Below are 22,598 nucleotides of genomic sequence, written 5' to 3' on the forward strand. Positions count from 1 at the left end.
AAGATCTGCAGCAGAAGGAAAAGCCGTCATGCAGAATGGTTCATTTCCCCTCAGTGAACAAGAGATCATTATAATTATTGGTGCATTATCTTATCCATCACTTGGTGACCACAGTAAAAAATAATTTGAATTAATAAAATGTTGTTTTATTGATCAGATGTTGAAAAGTAAAGTTTATAAATGTGAATGAAGTGCAGGACTGTCTCCAGTCTGGATGAGTTTGTGGTTTAATCCTCATAAAACAGAAATCAGCACAAGAAAACCTGAGAGCAGCTTGTTTGTTGCTCGTTAAGTTTTTCTCACCTGGAGTTCAGCAGCTGAACAGTCAGACGACTCACAGCAGTGAGAGAGGGACGGAAATGAACTTATGCTTATGAAACAATCGTATGATTTTTATTTTCATAACTTGATGTAATGAATCCACTGAAACGGTAGAAAACACTTTTAATGTTGGGTAACGAAGCCGAATGAAAAGGGAGCGGATCTGTGTCATCGTGTCCCCCGTCTACTTGTAGCATGTGTGTCTCTGTGTGAAAGTGCTGGTAAAACGTTGACGGTTGAATGGTCCAAACCTCCTCAGGGCACCGGTTACACTCGTCAGTAGTGATGCATCGACCCATTTAGTATCCCAAAGGTTCTACTTAGAGGTGAGGCTTCATCTAAAAGGCTTCTCGACTTCCACCTAGCTGGCTGACAGTCCCAGGTATTTAACCTCTGTGGAGGCTTCAAATTGTTAAATCTTCAAAGGAGTCCCGTGTCCTTCAGGTGCAGATGGACTCCTGAGTCTTACCCTGAGGGGACCTGAAAAAGCCTCTCAGGTGAGATGTGAGAGCAGCACCTGGATCAGTGAGAAGCTCCTAAAACTCTAATATTTCTTGATATATAGTTAAAAAAACTAACGATAAAAATGAAATGTTTAGTCAGTAAAACTTCCTAAAACACATGAACTTGTCTTTGGGTTTGTCCGTCCGGTGCCATCAGTGGGCAGCTGGTTGAACATGTTGCATATTACCAGAGGAGACTCAGACATATCCCTAAAGGAGCATTTCAGCAAAATACCACAAGGCTGATTTATTATGCACATCTGGTAGATCTGGACCCACAGATGCTCCAAAACAGTTAATGGACTTCTGCAGTCGTTAGAAACACGACTGTTGAAAATCTACATTTTACTGTTCTGTTCACAGCAGAGCAGTGACGAACAGTAGCTGTGTGAGTCTGACTCAGGTTTCCTGCTGTTTCACACAATGAGGACAACAAGCAATGAAATAGAACAGAACAAATAAGGGTATACAGCATTTGTCAGAAAACAGAAATGAGAGCGTACTAACACAGAGGCAGGTTACACGTTATTTCAGGAGATGAGACTGAGCTCGATTGTTTAAATGGTTTGTTAGTGACTATGGGACTTTCTTATAAATAGTAGCTTTCATTCAGAGGTTCTGTTCAATACTTCTATAATACTAGTATGTTTGGCAAATCAGTGCCAAGTGACAAGCTCCTGGACACATTAGTGAATGAAGGGAGCCATGATGATGTCAAACGAACACAGAGAGAGCAACATAAGAACCTGATGTTAATATTAATGGAATCTGTGCTTCACTTTGGATGATAAAACTGAACTAGGATATAATCTGGGGGCTTCGGGGGGACGGAAGCAACAGTTCTTAAAGTTTCCACTGAGTCAGTTCGTCAGCTGTGGAGTCCACACCGGATTTTAAGCTTACATTTGTTATCATCCAGGTAAACTGACACCTTTCAAAGTATGCTGACTTAGCTATTAGCAGGGACGTCATGCATGTACAAACAAGTGGAACTGAAATACTTTGATACTGAAGAGAACTTAAAAATTGGATTATTGTCAGAAGGGTTCACGAGTTACTGAAGACGGAGTGTTACTGTGATTTTGAAGTGTTTGTAGACGGACACTGAACTGATGGTCAGACTGAAGTCTCCAAAGACAGTATGACATTACTATAAGTAGAAACATATGGAAAGAGCTCAGTAGAAGGAGGAAACAAAAGATCGTGAGCATCTGTGTCATCGACTCAATGAAAAAAGTCATGTGAGACAATGAAGTCTTCACTTTTATTGACATTTCATTGTTAACAGAACATGGTGTTATTGGTATATAATTGGTGTGAGACAGTAAAACCAAACATAGAAAAAATGTATTTGTTCCAGCCGTGTTCATTTTTTAAATAAAATTTCCTCTCATTAGAAATAAAACTGGAATCATAGAATAAAATTCTCAAGTTGTGAACGTAAACATGCCTATTCCATATAAGCATTGTCATAAAAATTGTATCATATGTGCAGAGGATGATAACGTTCATCTTAAATAAGAGAGAGAAATAAAAATACAAAACTTCTCAAAAGCTTTTGTCGTCTTTCTATTTACATGAGCTGATATTTGATTTCCGACTGGAAAGGACTACAAAAAAATCTACCAACAAAAAGGTGCATCATTTTGCATGTAAAGAAATGAGCCAGATTTTTTTCATTTTAATTTTATAATCAACCCATTTCATCAAAAAACCCAAAACCGAACAAAAATCCTACTGTATTTACAAAAAAGACGTTTTTCTTTAAGAAAAACCAACTGAATCGAGTCTCTTTTAAAGCTATATCTGATAAAATCTCCCTAAAAGTATTTGTGATATTATCCAAAGAACTTTAGTATAACTTCAATAAGTCTGCTCAGACTACCTTTGATATGTTTTCATTCACCTACCTACATATATTAGTTTTCAAGAAACATTAGAAACTAAAGGCAACAACAGGCAAGTTAAAGGAAGACTTAGCCACGAGAGCTACGCTCCAAACGGACAGAGACAGTTGCCAGAGATGAGTCTGTGCCAGGAACAGTAGTAAATGGAGTTTTTCACACAGAGACTGGTGAACGTGCAGCCTGCAGACGACTTGAAAGAAGGTTCGTGTTGCAAAGTGACTTTATTTATTCCTGCAGTTTGTTTCCTTCCATGTACTTTTACATCTGCGAGTTCAGCTACGTTCACTTTTCATTGAAACAGGTCTTTGTTTCTGTAATCAAGAGTAAACTTTTCTGAGTCTGAGTTAATAAAACATTTACTGACGTGTAAAGTAAATCACAACAGAAACAGCAACAGGCACACAGTGAACACAGGGACAGAGTTTGGTGCTTTACACACTGTAACTCTGGAGGACGTCCACTGGATTCGTCTAACTCAGGTTGCTGAAGCTTCATGTTCACGGCTCTGGAATATTTTTAGCACAGAACGAGCACAGTTTCATTTAGCACAGACAGGCTGGTATGGACATGAGAAGAATGATTAGAGCAAACACAACTGTGTCAGTGCACGTGTGGGGATGTGAGTACCCACCTGAAAAACTGCACACACAGCCTTTATATTATCTACGTATGTTTTGGCAAAATGACGGCAGTGTTCAGAGGAAGTAAACACGGAACTGGAAGCAGGAAATTATACTGAAGTAGTGATGTGAGCAGTGAAAAGGTCTGAAGTACTAAGACTTGTAATAAGTCATAGTTATTTGTTTGTCTAAATTTTGGCTAAAAAAGGTTTTGTACCCATATGTTTTACATACGTGTGCAGTCCTCCTCTACAAATGTGCTGTCTTACTTATTTAAATACATTAGTTGGATTTATTAAACCCATGACACAGATTTACCTAAAGTTATAACGTCACCTTTAGTTTTCTGTTTTTTATTATATTATCTTGTTTTTCATGTTACACTGTATTTAGACTTTGTGCTAATTGATCCGTACACATCCTCTAATTAGTGTTATGTGATTAGAACCTCTTTATATTTACACATCTGTTCATTTTCAGGTAATTATTACTAAACAACCTGAAAATAAAGTGTTACCACAGTTCTTTGAATCCAGAGCAGCTCAGCTTTCCTGAAACCTTCGTATTAATAGAACTAATCGACGACGTGCAGTTGCATCATTGTGTTGCTCTGTTTGTCTGCTCTGTCACTGCAGATGCACCATCTCTGGCAGGAGTCTCCTCAGTTTGGGAGTAGCGATATCAGATAACTAAGTCGACCTTTAAAGGCAACTCACTGTTGTCCAAAACCACCAGAACATCACCAGACCTGGGTTAAACTGACACTGAGCAGCTGCTCTGCTCCTTTTCTGTGGAGACTGTGAAGTCAAACTCCAGCAAAACTCTCACTTCTGTGCATTCCTTAGGAATTTTTCTTTTTTTCGGTGGTTTATTGAATTTGTCTGCTTGTCTCAGTGGCACCCATCCTTCCTCTTTTAAATTGAAGGTAATGCTTGATGGATGCAAGAGGAGGAATGTGACACTGTGAGAGAAGAGAAAGACACAGTGGTGGCAGACAAATCCAAAAATACCAGATTTAATGAAGTGTGTTCTAGTGTCAGTTTATCCCTTGTCTGCATACAATATCCATAAAAGAGGCAAATATTCAGAGGACCCTTTGCCCTCTGTCACAAGTACAGAACGCAGCTGAATAAATAAGTTTCCAACAGAAGAGCGGCGGACAGACAGCGTCCACCGCACACTTTAAAAATCTCATGTACATATATTTTGTCTTTATGTGACTTTATATGAATAATGTAACCACTACAGTATGTTTTCTTCAAGTAGCCTTCTTCCATTTCCACAGACATCTGCTGAAATACACTGTACGTGCGTAAACTGCATCTTCTCTAAATCTCACTAAATATTTACACAGCCCCCGACTTTGCTGCTAAAGCAGGGTGGTGTCACTTTAGTGCAGAACATACGGTTTCAGTGTGTTCATGGTTTTTCCAGGTAAAACGTGATGTAAAAGAAAGTTCTACCTGTTTACCATCCCTCTGGTAAAGATTCGATTAATCACATCCATGAAGTCAGACTCACTGTTTAACATGAGGAACAACAGGAACCTGATGAGGACAACGTGAGAACAGGTGTCATTCACTGTCAAAGCAACATCGCGGCTGCAGAAGCCAAACAACAACCACAAGTTGCCGGCTTGAGTGAGCAAAGTAGAAATCATCATGAGGGAGTGTCAACATCAGCATCTACTGCTGAAGTGCCCTGAAGCAAGGCACTTAATCCCCGTTTGCATCAGTGCAGCAACTCAGCAGCTTGCGACGTATCACGAGATGGACAGATAGAAAAATCATTTACTTAAATAACATTTAACTAAGAATGATTGGTTTAGAGTTCAATAATAGGTTAATGACATGTTAATTAATGCTTACTTACATTTAAAGATTTGCCACCACATTAACTACCAGTTACACAAAGGCTCTTTTAGCCTCTCTACACTGTAAGAACTGCATCTTCTACATGTTGGTATAAGTAAAAGTTACCTGTAGTTGAAATCAAATCAAATCAGCAGTTAAACGTAATAAAATGAAATTGTGCCAACAAATGAAGCTCAAATCTGAAACTGCCATATAGTGAGATACATCATCAGTGAGTGAGCCATTCGATGACAGTTTGTGCATCTGAAATGAGGTTTTCTGTAATTATTGTTAATAATAAATAATTATTTCCAAGTCATGATCTCCACTTGGATTAAACAGTTTTGAGTACATTTTCTAAAGATTGTGAGTGAGCATCATGTCAAACTTTATGTTAATCCAACACAAAATAAGAAAAAGGAAAAATTCAAAACCTAAATGTATGGAGATGCAGAGACGTCACAGGTCTGAATTCTGTTTGTGTAACTAGGGTGCAGCTACTCTGGTGGCACATCAATGAATGTATGAAGTAACAGTGAATTAACATCCCCAAGTCCTGCATGAGTTCCACATTACTCAAGTCCAGGATCTGCTCCTGTACCTGATAACAGCACTGGAGTGAGTAATAAACCTTCTCCACAACAGCTACACGTCCGTCGTTCACATTACGAAAGAGCACCGAGAACAACAGTGACCGCAGGAGTTAGTGAAATGAGTCCAGACATGATTTTTACATGTGGATTCAGACCCCTCATTAGCTCGGTAACATCTTTGCCCCCTCAAGGTGAACACGCTGAGACGAAGCTACTGTCCAGCTCGGCCTTCCCTTCATCTCTTCTGTTCAGCGACAGCGTAGAAAAACTCCGAAGACAAACCTGCACCTAGCCTGGAGCTCTACACAGTGCATCAGCGTCAAGTAGAGACGCCACACGGTCGACAACCACACTAACAAACCAAGTATTCAATACCACCTGTCCTCCTTTCACCTGCTGTGTCACAGAAGTGAACACAGACAGTTTTTCAGCAATAAAAGGTTCAGGTGAGAAATAAATGAACACATACAGTCGTTGGCTTGACCTGCAGAGAGTAGACAATCATCCAATATAAACCTAACACAATGGAATCAAGAGAAACTACTCGAAAATCAAGCTTTTCTAAACAAGGAACAGCTACATAAGTGTCAACGTCCAGACTAATTCCCATTAATCAGTTTACACGTGTTCTCTGACGACCTGGTCCCGTCATGAGTCGTGACTTTATCCTGTCAGTTGTCAAGCAGCTTTAGACTCAACAGAAACTGTATTTAATGAACGCATTAAATAGAAATTGATCAGTTGATAATGAAAGTCATCTGCCTCGTGTATATGAGCCTTTACTTAAATCAAATGCTGGATGCCTCCTTTGAAATGCAACTTTTCCCTTTACTCCCACAAAGTTTGATCAAGCTCGTGTTTCACTTGCATCGAGCAGCTCACTCTGTCCAAACAGCAACACACAAGCTGAGGAAACACAAAGAGAAACAAGTTTGGTCCAATAAGTCATTTTCTTTAGATCGACATTCATGTTTCCACAAACTTCCATAGCCACCCGCCAGCAGACAGAGACTGTAAACTGTGTACAAGCTTAAAGGTAAAAAAAGAGTACAATGTCTTGTTCTGTGTAGGAGTACACCTTCAAGAAACAAATATGCGTTTTCCCACCGAGCCAAAATAGCGCTGTAGGATATTGAATGACATCGATTTGTGCTGAATGCTGCGTGTGCTGAATTGCTCTCGACAGCAGCAAGTAATTGCACGGATATGTGCCGAGAACACTTTCAATTACTGCAGGACAGAGAGCTTGGTGAATAAGGTACAAAGCTGAGTGAGGGAGAACAAGAATAAGAGGCAAGGGAGGCAGTGAGACGTGTGGAGAGGCAGATATTCTACTTGAAAGCTATGGAGAGTAGTGTTAATATTTAAAGAATAAGATTGTTATGTGCCTTTGTGCATGCACGTCCATAGATAATGTGGTTATAAACTCTGTACAACTATTCAGGAAGAAGATAAAACAGCGTGGCTGTTATCCTGATGATGATGCATAATCTCCTCCCATCCCTAAGACAGCTATTTAAATATGCAGCTGAAAAATCACCAAAATCAAACAGTCTGGACAAACGGACTCCGTCAGAATGTCCTAAACTGCCCTATCACAGTGATTTCCAGCCGGAGGTGGGAGGTTACGGATGGGGGACTCCAACACCCCTCTGGGGAGCTGAATGTCCTCTGAATGAACCATTATGAGTCACATTAGGAAGTTAATGACATTTAAATGAGCAGCGTGTGCATCTGAATGAGGAGCTGCGGTGCTGCTGCTTTAGAAGATATGGGAAAGCTTTGAGTTGGCTTCAACTCATGTCTTGTTTTATTGGGGCAACTGGATAAATATTTCCATCAGAGAGGAAACTTCTCGTGTTGGCATCCTCAAATGGCAGCTGTTAAAAAGTTTGGGAAAAATACTCAATTCAAGTTCTGAAAGCACAATGAGAGCATGGACCCTCTTCTATCAACCTGAATTGAGAGCGTAAAAGTGAAAATTCAATGATCTCTAATGGACTCCACATGAAGCTGTTTCATTTTGCAGGTTGATGTACTTGAAATTGTTAAATGAATGTAACTTGTAGTAGCACTGTCAGTTTCACAGCCGTCCTGTAAAGTCTAAGATAAGCTTACACTGTACAAATAAAAACTGAATATGATGGTGAGGTGTTGCATGTGGCACTCCTATTAAACCATAAATGAACAGTTCTGATTCACATGATATCAACTGAAGATGGACAAGTTAAACAAACACATTGATGTAAGAAACTGAGGCTTGTTGAAGCTAAAAAACAGAAATAAAGACGAGGTACGTATAGAGGCCGAGCAGCACAGATGGACAGAGGAGAAGGTAAAGGAGAGACGAGAGGCCAGATGGACGGGGAGAATTACAAGAGGACAGTGAGAAACACAGAGAGAGGACAGTAGGATTAAAGTGAGGGATGTGGAGGGCGAGTAGCCCCTATTAGAGCTTTGTGAACAGAAGTACTTCATTAAGCTTGGTCGATGTCGCTGCGCCTCAGTCAGCATACTAATACAGACCCACATCTCCCCTCTGTCTCCTCTGTTTCCTTCTACACTCGTTCCTCTCTAACATCATGAGAAGCCTCCCTCCTCAGAAAGACAAAAATACAAAGGTGCTCATAAAGACAGAGTCATAACACAAAGTCAAATAAGGAATGTTTGATTTTCACCAAACATGAACAAACCTGGACTTTTATAAATGTCTGATTCACGTCTGATCTGTGGCTCCGCAACCACTGTCAAAAAGGTCAAATTGGATTTAATGTAGTTATTTTAGCTTGGACTTAATGCCTGTCCTCATCATTTAGTGCTGCCACCTCACAGCTGAGAGCAACAACAGAGACTGAGGTCAATGGAGAGACCAGGATTCATATTTGCTGGACGTTTATGGAGAAGTGTCTGTTTAAGCTAAACTGGAAGGACAATCTAGCTAAAACATCTGAAATGAAATGAAATGAAATGAAGGCCTGTCATGGGGAAGTAGCCTAAGTATTTCTGCTCTTGACCTATAATTATCAAACTGCTCAGAACTGGAACTGAAATGCTCTAAAGAGCAAATTCAGATGTTTAAATGCTTTTTGTTATGAACATTGAAATATTTCCAACATTTAAGACTCTACTCTTAAGTTTTTAACAAACATTAGTCCATAATATCTCATATTATTTTTTCTGTTAATCCTTCCTAAGATAATCGTTGATATTTTAAGAACAATCTGACATTTTTACAATATACAAATCAGCTCAAACTACAAAACACATTTGTCAACTTGTTCTCTTTTTTAGTAAGAGAACAAATGAAACTTTTGTACTTTGAACTCTGATTTAAGTTCAAATTTCCACTTTTAGCAGTTCGATAAATCTGAGCCCTGTTTGACTGCAGCTTGTTAAATGTGAGCAAATGCATTATATGCAGATGACTAACTACTCTACATTTGCCTTTTTTTGTTGTTTTTCTGTGACTAGCTGTGGGAGTTTTGATGAGGATGAGGATGTTTTTATCATATATGGTGAAAAAGAGAGAAAAAGGTCCTCTTTGACAGTGTTCCATCTCTGTACAACCAAAAATGAAATTAGGAAAATTCAGGGATCACAGAGACCCTCGGTTGTCTTTTGTTATGGCCTTTCTACCTACAGTTTATCTTCAAGTTTAATATTTTTAACCATTTTTCTTTTTTTTCATTCAAGTTCATCTGATCTAATAACTGAAGTAGTTCATGTGTACAAGCTGTTGTTAGAACAAACTTGGAGGTGATTTCTGGCTTGAAGGAGCATTTTCTACCCCTCTTCCTCTTTCTTTTTATTTTCACTGAGTAGGAGAACTGTGTAGGTCCTAAAAGAAGTAGTCAGTGTTCAGTATCACCCATAACACTGCATTTCGATTAGCCAGAGGACGTGTGGGCAAGTCAGGTGAGTAAGACGCAGAATCTACCGTTTGTGTCCTTAGCCAATTGGATCCAGGTGGAATCTCTCTGGACTTGTTCTTGCTGTGTTTGTTTTGAGCATCTGCAGAAAGACAAAGTCAGTAACCCTCCTCGTGTCATAAGACAGGCACGAGTGCCACACACTTCCAGTCTGAGTCAGTCTAATTCTAGCCCCACAGGTCATTTCTAATGTGCACTTGTTGTAACTCTTGCCAGCCAATTAGTGTCTTTCAGCATCGACTTTCCGTTGTCCTTCGTAGCGTTCTTGGCCACCGGCCAACATGAGCTAGTTATCAATGTGACACTTTTCAATCTCCGAATTCTCATGTCTCCAGAAGACAGTTCCCTGTCATACCCACTCCTGAACAGGGTATTTGTAGTAGTGCTGTGTCATGGTGTTCTGCTGCACGCCTTTGTTTTTAAACTGAAAAATTGTGTAGACCAGAACCAGGATGCACAGCGACAGGATGCAAGGGATCACCACGGCGATGGCGTTGACTGTCGTCGGTGCATCGTTGATGGTCACCATGATGTCCACGTCATCGTGGGGCAGTGTGCGGTCACGGTTACCGTTGCCACCGGAGCGCTCAATGTCGGACTGGTCACAGCCCATCCAGTCATGCAAGATGGACTTGGGGTATCCGGGTTCTACTGTCAGCTTCTGGTTGTCGAACTTCCAGTACTCCTTACCCTTGTAGAAGTAGGTGTAGTCTGAGGACAAGAGGGGGAGGGTTTGAGAGAGGAGGGTGGAAGGTAAAGAAAGTGAAAAGAGAAATTAGAGCAAGTACTTGATTAAGAAAGTACTTCACTACCAGAAGTACATGTACTACAGTACCAGCACTGAACGTACTGACATTACTAAAGTTTCTCCAGAATCACTAAACACAGGTTCAGCAGTGCAAACTGGTAAAGGATGGGGCAAGCTTGTTTAGAGCCACACACAAAAACTATTGTTATGAAATGGTGTGAATAGAGGACAAATACCAGAAGACCAGTACCAGGAGCCTCTGTTGTGTTTGCTAAATTCCTCCAAAGCTCAGATTCTGGAGACACACAGTTCCAGCACATGCACAAGATTAAAAAACCTTGTCTTCAGAAACAACACACTGTCTCTTCACTGAAAAACATCCATCAGTGCTCTCAGCTCTGTCTCTCAGCTCTGGTTTATCCCTGTGGCACAGAATCTCATTAGAGCCAATAACATTTCTATTGTGACATGGTGGTTTGAGCAGCTACAGTGTTTTGGTCCCATCAGAAGCTGTTTTTATTGAAGGGCAATATTATGTAATGCCTGAGAGATAGATGCTGGAGCTGGGAGATGGTGTGTGAAAGAGAGATACAGCAGGAGGGAGTGAGGGAGTGAGGGAGGAGGGAGGAGGGAGAAAGGAAAGAACAGGAGGATACGTCTTCACCAGAAACACACACAGATCTCCCTCTGAGAAATCCACAAGGTCACGAGGTCTCAGTTTGACAAGCAGAAGTGATGATGGGCAGTCCTCTTCAGTGTGTGAGTCTGTGAGTCTGGCATCATTTTGTGCCTCCACACCATAAACACTGGACTAAAGTTACTGAAATATCAAAAGAGTGTCTGTCTGGCAGCTTCAGTGAACAACCAGTTTACTGGCTGACTCATTACCTGGACTGGTCCATCAAACCCATCTGGAGACTCACCATCACATGCAGTACAGCCTGTGAGCAGCATCTCGGACAGTTGGATTTTTAGTCTTTAGCTTGTTATTCCATACAAATAAATAATTATAATTATTAGTATTACAAATTGATTTCTAAGGTATGTCCAATAAATAATAATAAATAATAAACAGTTTAATAAAGCACAGGCAGTAAACAGATGAATTCCTGTTTGACACTCACATCCCTCCCTGCTGATGAAGGCCCCCTGCGGTGCTTCTGGTATTCCCTTCCACACAGTGATGGGTTTGGGGTATCCTGGGTCTGCAGTGCGTTTCTCCTCATTGTAACGCCAGTACTGGTCTCCTTTGAAGAAGTAGGTTTTCCCGACCGGCTCCCAGCGCAGCGCTGTGTCGATGCCGTCTTTGGGGAGGCAACTTCCCAGCTCCACCAGGCTGTGAGGGTACCCGGGCTCGGCCGTAACTTCCTTAAACACCCAATACTTATCACCTAGAAGATGTGAGCAGGAACAATGAAAAAGGTCATTTTATCAAAAAACTAACATAACAGAAATGTGTGACCAAGCTAAACTAGTAAAATACAGTAAAGGATTTCTGCTGCTCTGCTGTGATGTTAAATATCCAGTTCTTCAGAAGAATACAGGAGATTAAATCATAGAACTACTCTATAAAACCTCATTTTCTTTTCCCCTTTCCAGATGTTTAAGGCAGCCTGATTCAAGCGTACCAATTTCAGAAGAACAGAACATATCAGATAGAGATAGATATTTGTGACCTTGATCATGATAAATCCATTATGAAGCCATATCAACAGTAATTTCTACTATGAAAAGAAAATGGCAACATATTTGTAATAGAAGGAAATTGAGCTACATATAAAAGTAATGTCTGTCTTTCCATTCTAGTTAAAAGGTTTATTTAACAATCAAAGACTTCAAATCGTGTTCAAATATTTCTGAGCTCAACACCACTAACTAGGCAGGAATAGGATACAGTCAAATACAGGGATATGCAGCACTAGAAATAAAACACTCTTTTATTTCTACAGATAAATTCAGTGATTCCCTGCTGAGCTGTGGCAAAAGTATCTTAACAAAATGTCAACAATCATAGAAAAAGACTTTTAGATACCGACTGATCTCTCTCACACTGACGCTGAAGTTGTTTTTGCACAGAAATATGAAATTTGTTAATAGAAATGAGGAACAGTTGAAGTAACCAACAGTGCTTCAGTGTCTAAAGAGCATTTATAGGAAGTCATGCCTCCAAACGTCAACTCAGTGAAGTTAGATCCACGTTCATATAATGAGTTTCATGAAGACACATCTCGTGCTGGTACGAGAGGTCTCAGCTTTCCAAAGCACTGCTGTAGCCTTACAGCACCAGGGTTAATGAACAGTGCTGAATTTGTGCAGCATAATCACGTGCACGTCACCTCCTGCATCACCCATACTGTAAAAATAGAAGGGTTTTAAATGAAGACCCATGAACTGGAAAAGCTACTGAAAGTGCAGTTTTACTGAGCTTTAGTCGCCCAATGTTAGAGTGGGACACACACACACACACTGGAATGTGTGCAAGAAGCATCACAGTGCAACTTTGTGTATGTGCACGTGGGTCAAAGACTGGTTGAGCTGTGTCACAGTGTGTCCTTGTGTGTGCGTGTGAGAGCTAGAAAGTCGGCAGCCGAGAGCAAAGCTATTAATATCTGCTCCTGGCTAGCCGCGATAGCAGGACACTCTGTCAGAAGATGTGTGTGTGTGTGTGTGTGTGTGTGTGTGTGTGTGTGTGTGTGTGTGAGAGTTAGAGAGAAAGTGAGAAAGAGTAAGAAAGTGATGGAAACAGAGAAAGAGGGGGAGACATGAGCGACTCCACAGTCAGCGGGCAGGGGATGAGGGAGGGTTCATAGACTGAAATTCTATTACTTTAGGCCGGGTGCTCCCCACTGTGTTGCCATTCTCTATTTCACACTTTATTAAATACATTTTCAGGAGGAGGGGGGTATATCGAGAGCAGGAAAGACTCTAATAACATTGGAGCAGATGGTGGACAGAGATGTGAACGTCCCTCAGTGATTCTGCAAGTTCTTGAAACTGACTGATTAGGTGAGAAAAAGTCCAACTCAGTCAAACGGTGCTACGCTGACATGAACTGTACTGTACAGTAATTTATTGAGTTATTAATATGAATTACTACTTTATAGGTCAGTAATAAGCAGTTAATAACGTATGGGTTGCCAGATTGTGGACAAATTCTCCTCTAAGTCAACACTTTGGAGCTTTGGAGACAGGGGGATGTCTACACCTGTTCATGGACATCATTTCATTATAGATGTCATATTACACACAACATATTTTTATTCTGGGGTTCTACTAAAATAAGTCCCCCTCTGTTCCAGATGGCCAGTTTGAAGAATCCTATTGGTTGCTGGGCCTCTAGCTAACCTGAGTAGGTGTGTGACTTGCTGTTAGATCTGTACCGAGTTGATCTTTTTATATACTTTTATCTTTGCTGTAGTGTTTGTTGTGTTGGGTTTTAATAGTTTAACCTTTTATACATTTCAATCTTTTAGCAAGTGAAATGAAAATAGTTTTGAAATATGCTACACAAATAAAGTTATTTTGGTCTTTTAGGCCCTGAACAATTAAAACTGTCTTATAACTGCATAGAAAGACCTGTTTCGTTTGAGCAGGACACACACACATTGACAGTTACTCAAACTATTATTAACTTATATATTATATACTTATAGCTGGCTGCTCCTGTCATGCTGTATTTCAGTGTCCCGGGTCACCACCACTGGTGTGTGAGTGTAATTAACGTGACAAAGGTACGTTCACAACAGGGACACTGAACAAACTGTGTAAATGATTTTTATGCTTTTGAAACTGATGCCACTAAAATGACAAAAACTATAAACTGCTACTTCTGTATGTGTGTCTGGACCCATGAGAGTAAAGGGCCTAGTTCCAGGCAGAACTGTGAGACACTGACGGTGATTAGTGGAAGAAGGGAAAAGGTTTGTTTACATGTTAATACCGTACCTTTGAAGAAGACAAATTTGCCATCAGATCTCTCGTAGGCAGCGTCGATACGAGGTGGCAGGCCTTTCCAGAACTGATCGATCTGCATCGGGTAGCCCTCCTGCACCTTGTTGTTCCTCAGACGCCAAAACCACCGGTCCTACAACACAACAAAGTAAAAGTAAATTCAGTGTCACTGGATATTTCTGAACTTCAGTGGTGTTATTAAACTGAAGTCACAAATAAATGGAAAGTGTTTCTTTTATTATTGCAAGTTTTATTAAATGATTTGATCCAGTGTGTGAGACAGAGTTGACCTATAACACTGAGTATACACATGGTTCTGGTTCAGTTCCTGCTGTTTGCCATAAATGGAACAAATGATAAATTTGACCTTAATCAACCAGTAGCATCAGCACCTTTTCATTATATGAAGCAGTGGTCATTTATCACCCAGTGTTAATACCTGTGAACCATCATCTGCAGTCAATCCAGTTTATTAAATGTCAGTAAGAAAATGAATGGCTTTGGGATGAAGTTAGTCCTGTTTATGACAATCACATCCACTCTGCAGGAGACAGTCCTTTGTTATTTCTATAGAACAGCTGCTGTTTAATGGAGGTGCTGAAGTGAAACGGTCATGCCATCCATTTAGTCGTCATCCTTGAAGTCTTTTCTTTTGTAAAACTGAAAAATACTGTTTGAAAAAGCTGGATAATAGAAATCTGCATAATCTCCTACACCATTACTCTGAAAAAGAAGTGATTTATCATCTGAAAATGGAAAAAGCCAAAACTGTAGAAAAACTAGAACCAACTATAACTGTGGTTCTTATCAACCGTGACGTAGCCGTGGGCGTCTCAGCCGATCTGAACACAACACCAGCAAAGAAAGTGTCAGTTCTGTCTCATGTAATCTGTGTGTTCACCACAAACTGCAGAGTTATATATAATCTATAATATGCTTTTCACTTTTTATACCACGCATGCTCAGAACATTTCCTTCCATAGCACTCAGGATAGAAACATGCTGGTTAAGTCACGTATCCAACTAAAATAACCTAACACAACAGACTCCAACAGTTCACCACTAATCCTCACAGATAGTGCTTCAGTGAAACGAGTAACCAGAAGTCATGTCCACAATTCAAAAGGAGCTCAGAACACTGTGGATAAGAGAAGAGGAGCGATGGGTAAGAGGAAAAGTAATGAACAGCTGGACGAAGAGAAGGGGAGACGAGACACGGGGATGGACAAGGACAAAGATAAGGAAAGGAGGCAGGAAGAAAGAGGTGAGGAAGAGGAGGAGGAGAAGAAGAAGGTGAGCATCAATCTTAGCTCATTATCATTTGGCTTCAGTGAATCTAGGACACCGTCGAGCACGGTCCCCACTGAATACCACAAACTCACTCACCCACGTTTGTACGTCTATCTCTGTGAGGACACTCACTGACACGCACGCATTTCACCTCAAACGATCCAACATCCTCCGTTTGCCACAAACATTTTTCTGTCTGAACCCAACAGAAAAAAAGAAAATCAATGTTTCACATCCAACAAGAGAAACCACGAGTGTTTCTCACCAAGGAAACATCTCATAATGAGTGTCTCCTTTCAAACGCCCACTGGCTCTCTCTGCTCTATACGTCCTAATATGCCCCCGTTTTACAGTTAAAGGGAAAAGAAAGACGGCCTCGTTTTTTCTGATCAATGATGATGATGATGCATTTTCAAGTTACTGAAAAGCTCCAGTTTCTTTCTCAGCCAATAGTCCAGCTTATTACAACGTACAGTAGTTTGTGCTGCACTGGTTCACAGGCAGACATTAAAGAAGGTAAAGCTGCACACTCGTCACTATTTATTCAACTTAAATAATGTGCAGGATGTAGAACTGTGATTTTCATAAGTCGTCGATTTGTGAACTGTGTAAACATCTCAAACGGATCACGAATCTTCTTAGTGTCTCAGTTAGATAGATCATTTACTCCAGTGCTGTGGATTTGAGGTATTTTACTTTTCTGTTTTCCTTTTAATCCACTTCAACCGAGATAAAAACATTAAATATTATTCACTGAATGAAAAGGAGTCTTAGTGCATCATGAACACTTTAACTTCTAGACAATGATGTAACACTTTCCAACGTATTGTATTTTTACACTGAAGTGTTAATTTGGTAGAAGATCTAATGACTTTAAACTTTAAATCACTCTCTCTCTAATTTAAGAATTTTTTTTCCCACTGAAATTAGTAATTTAGAAAATCCGCCTCACTGGACACTTAACAATTAGCAATGTCAGGTGGGAAACGATCTGTGCCACGTCATGACTTAGACCTAGATTTCGGAAATATATTGTCACAACTTCTTACACCTCAACCTCGGCCACTAACATTCACCTAGTACCATGCTACAGGGCAGAATGCTGCTGAGAAGGTAATGACCCAGTTTGAAAGAGCTGATGCACATAAAATGTATATACAGTACACACCTGAGCCTAAAATATCTCATGGAGGAGCCTGCAACTGTAGCAGCTGCTCCTTCCTCCCAGTTTGACAATATTCTGATATAATGATCCAGTTAGTTTGTGTTAGTTGAGTTAAAATGCTGGTGTTGTGTCTTTTTATTATGATTGAATAAGTCAATTACTCATTAAATATAATGCAAACGAGACTTTACAGAGGTTGTATGATCATTTAGGTTTTAGGAAAGGACTCTGTATTGATATGTAGACAATGGAGCATCTTATCAGGATGCCTCCACCTGGACACCTCCCACTGGAAGTATACTGTTATATATTTAACATGATAACTTTGCTCAGCATCAACATATAAGTTACAGAAACATCTGAAATGTTTGTTCATCGTTTACTAGTGCAGTGGAGCACAATGATGACACCAAATGGATTAAGCTGTTTAAGTCACGTCCTTTGTCTCGTCGCCTGGACTGAAATTAGAAAGTGTCTCTTTCTCTTTTCTCATTCAGTTGGTACAGAGCTGAAAGACAGACAGACAGGCGGACAGACAGAGAGCTAGACGGGTCTGTGACCTTTTCTTACATTCAGTTTAAAGATCAGAGACATCAAAATGGATTTCTCCTTTCTCTCCTGTGCAGGTTCCCGGTGTGTAAGTCTCCCACACTCATACATGCAAACGTGGCTCAAAATACAGTTTTCTCTGAAAATGGCAAAAGAAACAGCCTCACACTGATGTAGTGATGAAACACTGATGAAATTAGATGGATAAAAAAAACACTGGGAGTCTGAACGCAGTATTTTATAGGTCACTCCTCCATCAACACTTCTCAGCTGGTAGATTTGATGGACGCCTTCTCCTAACTGTGTTCATTCAGAAAGCCACATGAGCTGCGGCCACACGCGGCCGTACCTCAGGGCTCAGCTCGTATCTGTATTTGAATCTGTTCAACACGGCTGCAGTTTTAAAGACAGTGTTTTAGTCTTTACTTCACTTATTATTTTTATTGTTTTCATTCTTTGGTTCTGTTCTGGAAGATTTTTCTAAACTTGAAATGTTTTATTCTATATCAAACTAAAGCTGTTGGCATGAAAAGAGCTTTGAATGTCGCCACTTTGCAGAAACAGCTCAGTATTGTTCTAGTCGGTCATAAATTACGCTTTCAGTGTGCATGTAAAATACAGTACTTCAATCACAGACCATTTATTCTGAGTGTCATTCATACCTTTATGATCCTCAAACTCAAACCCATCATCATGTAAACTCCTCATCATGTAAACTCCTCATCATGTAAACTCCTCATCATGTAAACTCCTGCTGTGTGTGTTGGCATGATGCTACTAATAGTGCTGCGTTAGTCTGTTTCTAACTACACTGGAGGCATATGCCTGGTGCTAATGATCATAGCGCCAGATAGGACCATATGCCGCTGCGCTGATGCTTTCATCTGAAGAGCCTCATGCTACTATTAGAGCGCACATTTTGAGCACGGCAGCACCGGTGGGAATCGAACCCGTGTGTTGGCGCCTTCTGAGCTATCGAGCGACCGAACCTCACTCACAGCTGCTTAGGTCCTGCATCCTTCCCACTTAATGTGCAATTAAGCATTATCTAAATCCCTCAGTGTCACCGTGCTCTATATAGCAACCCACGGCTGCATGACTCACCCTCTGAAGGAGCTAACACCCATTAATTAGATCCAGCAGTATCCTGTTCTCAGTAAGGGCGCACAAGTGTGTCTGCATCACAATAACTTGTTGTTCAGCTTCAGCACAAACACACAACCTGGAATCTTTGAAAACCTAACACAACAGGCGGTGTTGACTTCATCCACTGTTTTCCTACTGGATATTCTGTCCTCCTGAACCAGCAGCACCTGCTTCTTCTTCACTGCGGCTACTGGGTGTGTCAAGAACATTCAACTGTTGTCGTTCAGTCGACTGTTCTGTTGGTAAAGTGACTATTTCCCCAGCTCTCAGTCTTTTTATCACTTTCAACACAGTTTCCCTCTGTGATATGATGCTGCACGCAGAAAGTTTTCAGGCTTCCGTCTTTTGGAGTCTGACTCAGATTCAAGTCTCGAATCTTGCACCTGTTATGTAACTAAATACAAGAGGCTCTGCAGGCCTACACATATTTGCATTGCACAGATTGAAAAGAAGCATATTTTACCATAAATCTCTGTTTTCCCACACAGACAGACAGGTCTATGAAATGTCCTTCAGAAGGAACACTGTGTGCGTTTCGACCCTGATCTCCGCTCACCTTGAAGACAAACATCTCCCGTCTGAAGAAGGCCACAGTGTTGAAGTTGCCGTCACAGATGTTGGGTTTGCCGTTCCCAGGCAGCGCAGGCCGGTCAGCAGGTGGCCGTGCCGGACGGGAGTGGCGGTCATGCTTGCGCTCGGAGGTGGAGTGTGTTCGCCGAGAAGGTAAGGTGGGCAGCGGCCTGGTGGGTTCCAGCATGGCTGTGGGGATACCTGGTGAGAAACATCAACAACAGGATGAATCATGGCTATGTGTGATTGATTTGTAATACAGTATTGTTTGGACTACAGGAAGACAAAGATCCACAACAACATGAGTCACTGAGTCATTGACTTTAGTTGCGTAAACAGTTTTTACGTAAGATCCTCTGAGACATCATCATGAAGATCACAAGAAAAAAAAGAACATTTTGTTTCATGATTCATTCATGTTCCAACTGCAGGAAGCAGAAATCTGACTGAAAACAAAAAACATTCAAACTAAATGTAAAAGGCAGTTTACCATCTGATATTTACAGCTTTAACCTTCAAATCTGCACTTTTATAACGTAAATTCAGAACCATATCCAGCACCTTTGCATCAGCAGTCTCATTTCAAAAGGTAAAAAAGGTGCTGCAGACACAGAGCAGTGAGACAAACAGGACGAGTCCTCACCAGATATCATCTTTTATTCCAAAGGAATAAAAGATGAGACTATAGGAAACCAGACGGTGGAACAAAGCAAACTTAAGAGAGAGTAAATATATCTCATATTAGAAACGAAGCTCTGGATAGAAAAAAAATTTCTTTCAGCTTCTTATTTCTGAGAGTTTTGTGTGTTTTTCCTGCGTCTTTGTGTCACAAATAAACGTTACGCTACATTACAACAGAAGCTGTCGTGATTATTCCAGGGTAGACCGACAGAGCATCAGGACGTGTGTCTGCTGCTGACAGGCCTTCGCTGCGCTTTGTTCAATGACAGAGTTTACTGAAATGTGATGCATGTTCTTTCCTCTGAAATGGAACAACATGTCCCTGGTGCAAACACAAAGGAAAAGATTCAAAGTCACATATTTAGTTGTTTTTCTTTAAATGTTCTTTTCAGGCAGAGATGGTTCAGCACAGCATCTCATCCTGCTTCATATTCGTACATGTTCAAGCAGCACACTGCTCCGCTGTCGGCCAGTGAACAGCAGCTCCGGGATTTACGATAAATAATTAAAACCTAATGTGGCGATTTCACCGTGACACGTTTTTATGCCTCGAGTCTCGAGCGAGTGTCAACTGTTCCTCAGAGTTTCACAGATTCAAACAGTTTTGGACTCGGTTTATTATCTGGAAGTTGAGTCAACTGGACTCCAACATGTTTTGTTATTCATCCACACATCTGCTTCACTCTGAGGAACGTTTGGTAGGAAACCTGAAATTCATCCTGACACCACCTGACATGAACAGGCTCCTTATGAGACAATAGAAAGGATGTGTTAGGGCTCAGTAAATGGGTCGAGTGTGTTCTGTGGAGGTGTGTGAAGGGTTCTTATTCTCTGTGGAGATGTTTGTTTCAGGTTGTTTCTTCTTTCAAACTGTTGTTACTTTAATAAGTTCTTATTTTTAATTAAACCACATCTTTCCCTGAACCCACGTCGTACACTCTGTGTTTATCTGTGTAACCATGACAGTGAAGGTCTGGCACATGATAATGGTCCACTGAGCTCACCAGAGCTGGTCCCTGATGATAACTGATACAGGCCATTTAATGAGGTGATAACATTGGAAGCAGGTGCACAATAGTCTTCACACACACAACAACGTGACTGAATCAGGCTGGTGTTTACTGTTCCCTCTTCTGCAGCTGGATCACAGCTGGGTTGAGTTACTAATATCGCTAACACGACACTTTCTACTAGTGCAGCTGCAGGACCATCGAAGATGTGTCTTAGAACAAGAGCGTAATTCAAGGAGCTGCACAGCTCCAGCTCCACAGGAACATAACTAACAACCTGCTGTGATTATTCTTAGAATTTCTGTTTCAGTTGTTCTAACAACATAGAACCTCTGTTTTAGACGTCGTCTGTATCATTTTGACTAAATCAAGCGTGGTATATACATCAGCTGACTCCTCACCGTAGATCTTCTGTATCCCCTGCAGGTCGTCCAGAGGCAGTTTGAAGTTGTGCGTGTCCATATACTGGTAGAAAGGAGCCATGATGGCGCTGGGATCGTTGGAGTGCTCCAAACCCAAAGCATGACCCAACTCGTGGACTGCAACCAGGAACAAATCATTACCTGGAGACAGAGAAGAACAGAGAGGAGCCAATAGGATCAGATCAAAGGAGAAACATCCTGACAGTCTTTGAAAGGAAAAACCTGAACATCTTTCTCCCGTCTGAAACAGGACGAGGCCTCTCCAGAGTAAACACAGCAACGACCAACAACACGACATCAAACAGTGAGCTCAAGTTAGTGTGTGATGCTGTTGACTCATCATCTGTGTAATAGGAGGAATTTGAGCGACTGCAGGCGACTGTCAGCTTGTGAACCCGAAGCTCAGCGAGATCTTCAAACGCTGCTGCGGCTTGATGGGGATTATTTAACAATACGGCAAACTGTTGAGTGCCACATCCAGTAAAAATCATCAGTTCAATGTGTGAATTTATAAATAATGTGCTGTTTAAAATATGACCCAACAGGATCATACGTGGATTCACACAGTCTGACGCATCATCGCCTGAATCCCTCTACTCAGAAATGCGTCTGACAGCATTTCACATGCAAAGGAAACTGTGCTGACTTTCAAATTAAATGTCTGCATAATTCATACACATCTGAATCTTATTTGATTTAGTTTTATCTTTGTCCGTGTGATACAGGAGGATGGGAATCATCTTTAAAGATTTAAAACAACACTACAACTCTTCATCTATTTACTCGTTACAACTAATTAAACTAACATACAGTAAATCAGGGAACAGAGGGTTTGTTAAAATCATCCTGTATCCTGCCATATACTTAAGAGCAGAGATTCAAAGCTGCTGTCAGACACTCGATGACGTCTTTTACAGTTTGAACGCAGAACTCAAACGAATACATTTCATCAGCTCAGTAATTGGTTTGACTCAGTTTGAACCTAATTACACAACATAATTATCTTTGGTACTCAGGCTGGTCTGTTTGAAGATTGGAGCCTCGGTGGCCGGCAGCTGACTTATAGATTAATGTAACTGTGAAGAAGTCAGTTTCTTTCATTAATTGTCTCCTTCTGTTTCTTGTTCAAAGGTTAACAGAGGAGCAGTCACTTCTTCTTTGTTCCTTTTCTTCTCTCTGCTTTGTTTTTACAGACATTTGAACTCATCACCATGAGAGAACGACCTCTGACCTGCACGTCTTCAAAGGTTAGTATGAATGAAGCCTTTATTTACAGTCATCTACTCACAGAAGACTGATTTCACCTGAGGGCTGAGACACAAAGACATGTTTCCACATAT

At 40.8% G+C, this 22,598-nt stretch overlaps 1 protein-coding gene across 1 annotated transcript in view; it reads right to left on the minus strand.

The window, feature by feature from the left end:
• Positions 1–2,125: 2,125 nt before the first annotated feature.
• mmp24 (matrix metallopeptidase 24) overlaps positions 2,126–22,598 on the minus strand; it is a 48,765-nt gene continuing 28,292 nt past the window's right edge. Inside the window, exons 6-10 of the mRNA XM_026349151.1 lie at positions 21,238–21,399; positions 19,132–19,346; positions 14,420–14,558; positions 11,599–11,865; positions 2,126–10,437 (exon numbers count right to left, since the gene is read on the minus strand). Of these exons, the coding sequence (XP_026204936.1) occupies positions 10,076–10,437; positions 11,599–11,865; positions 14,420–14,558; positions 19,132–19,346; positions 21,238–21,399 (1,145 nt within the window). The 3' untranslated portion in view covers positions 2,126–10,075. The remainder of the gene's footprint in view (positions 10,438–11,598; positions 11,866–14,419; positions 14,559–19,131; positions 19,347–21,237; positions 21,400–22,598) is intronic.

This window comes from Anabas testudineus, chromosome 5, assembly GCF_900324465.2.
Source record: "Anabas testudineus chromosome 5, fAnaTes1.2, whole genome shotgun sequence".
NCBI classification, from domain to species: domain Eukaryota; kingdom Metazoa; phylum Chordata; class Actinopteri; order Anabantiformes; family Anabantidae; genus Anabas; species Anabas testudineus.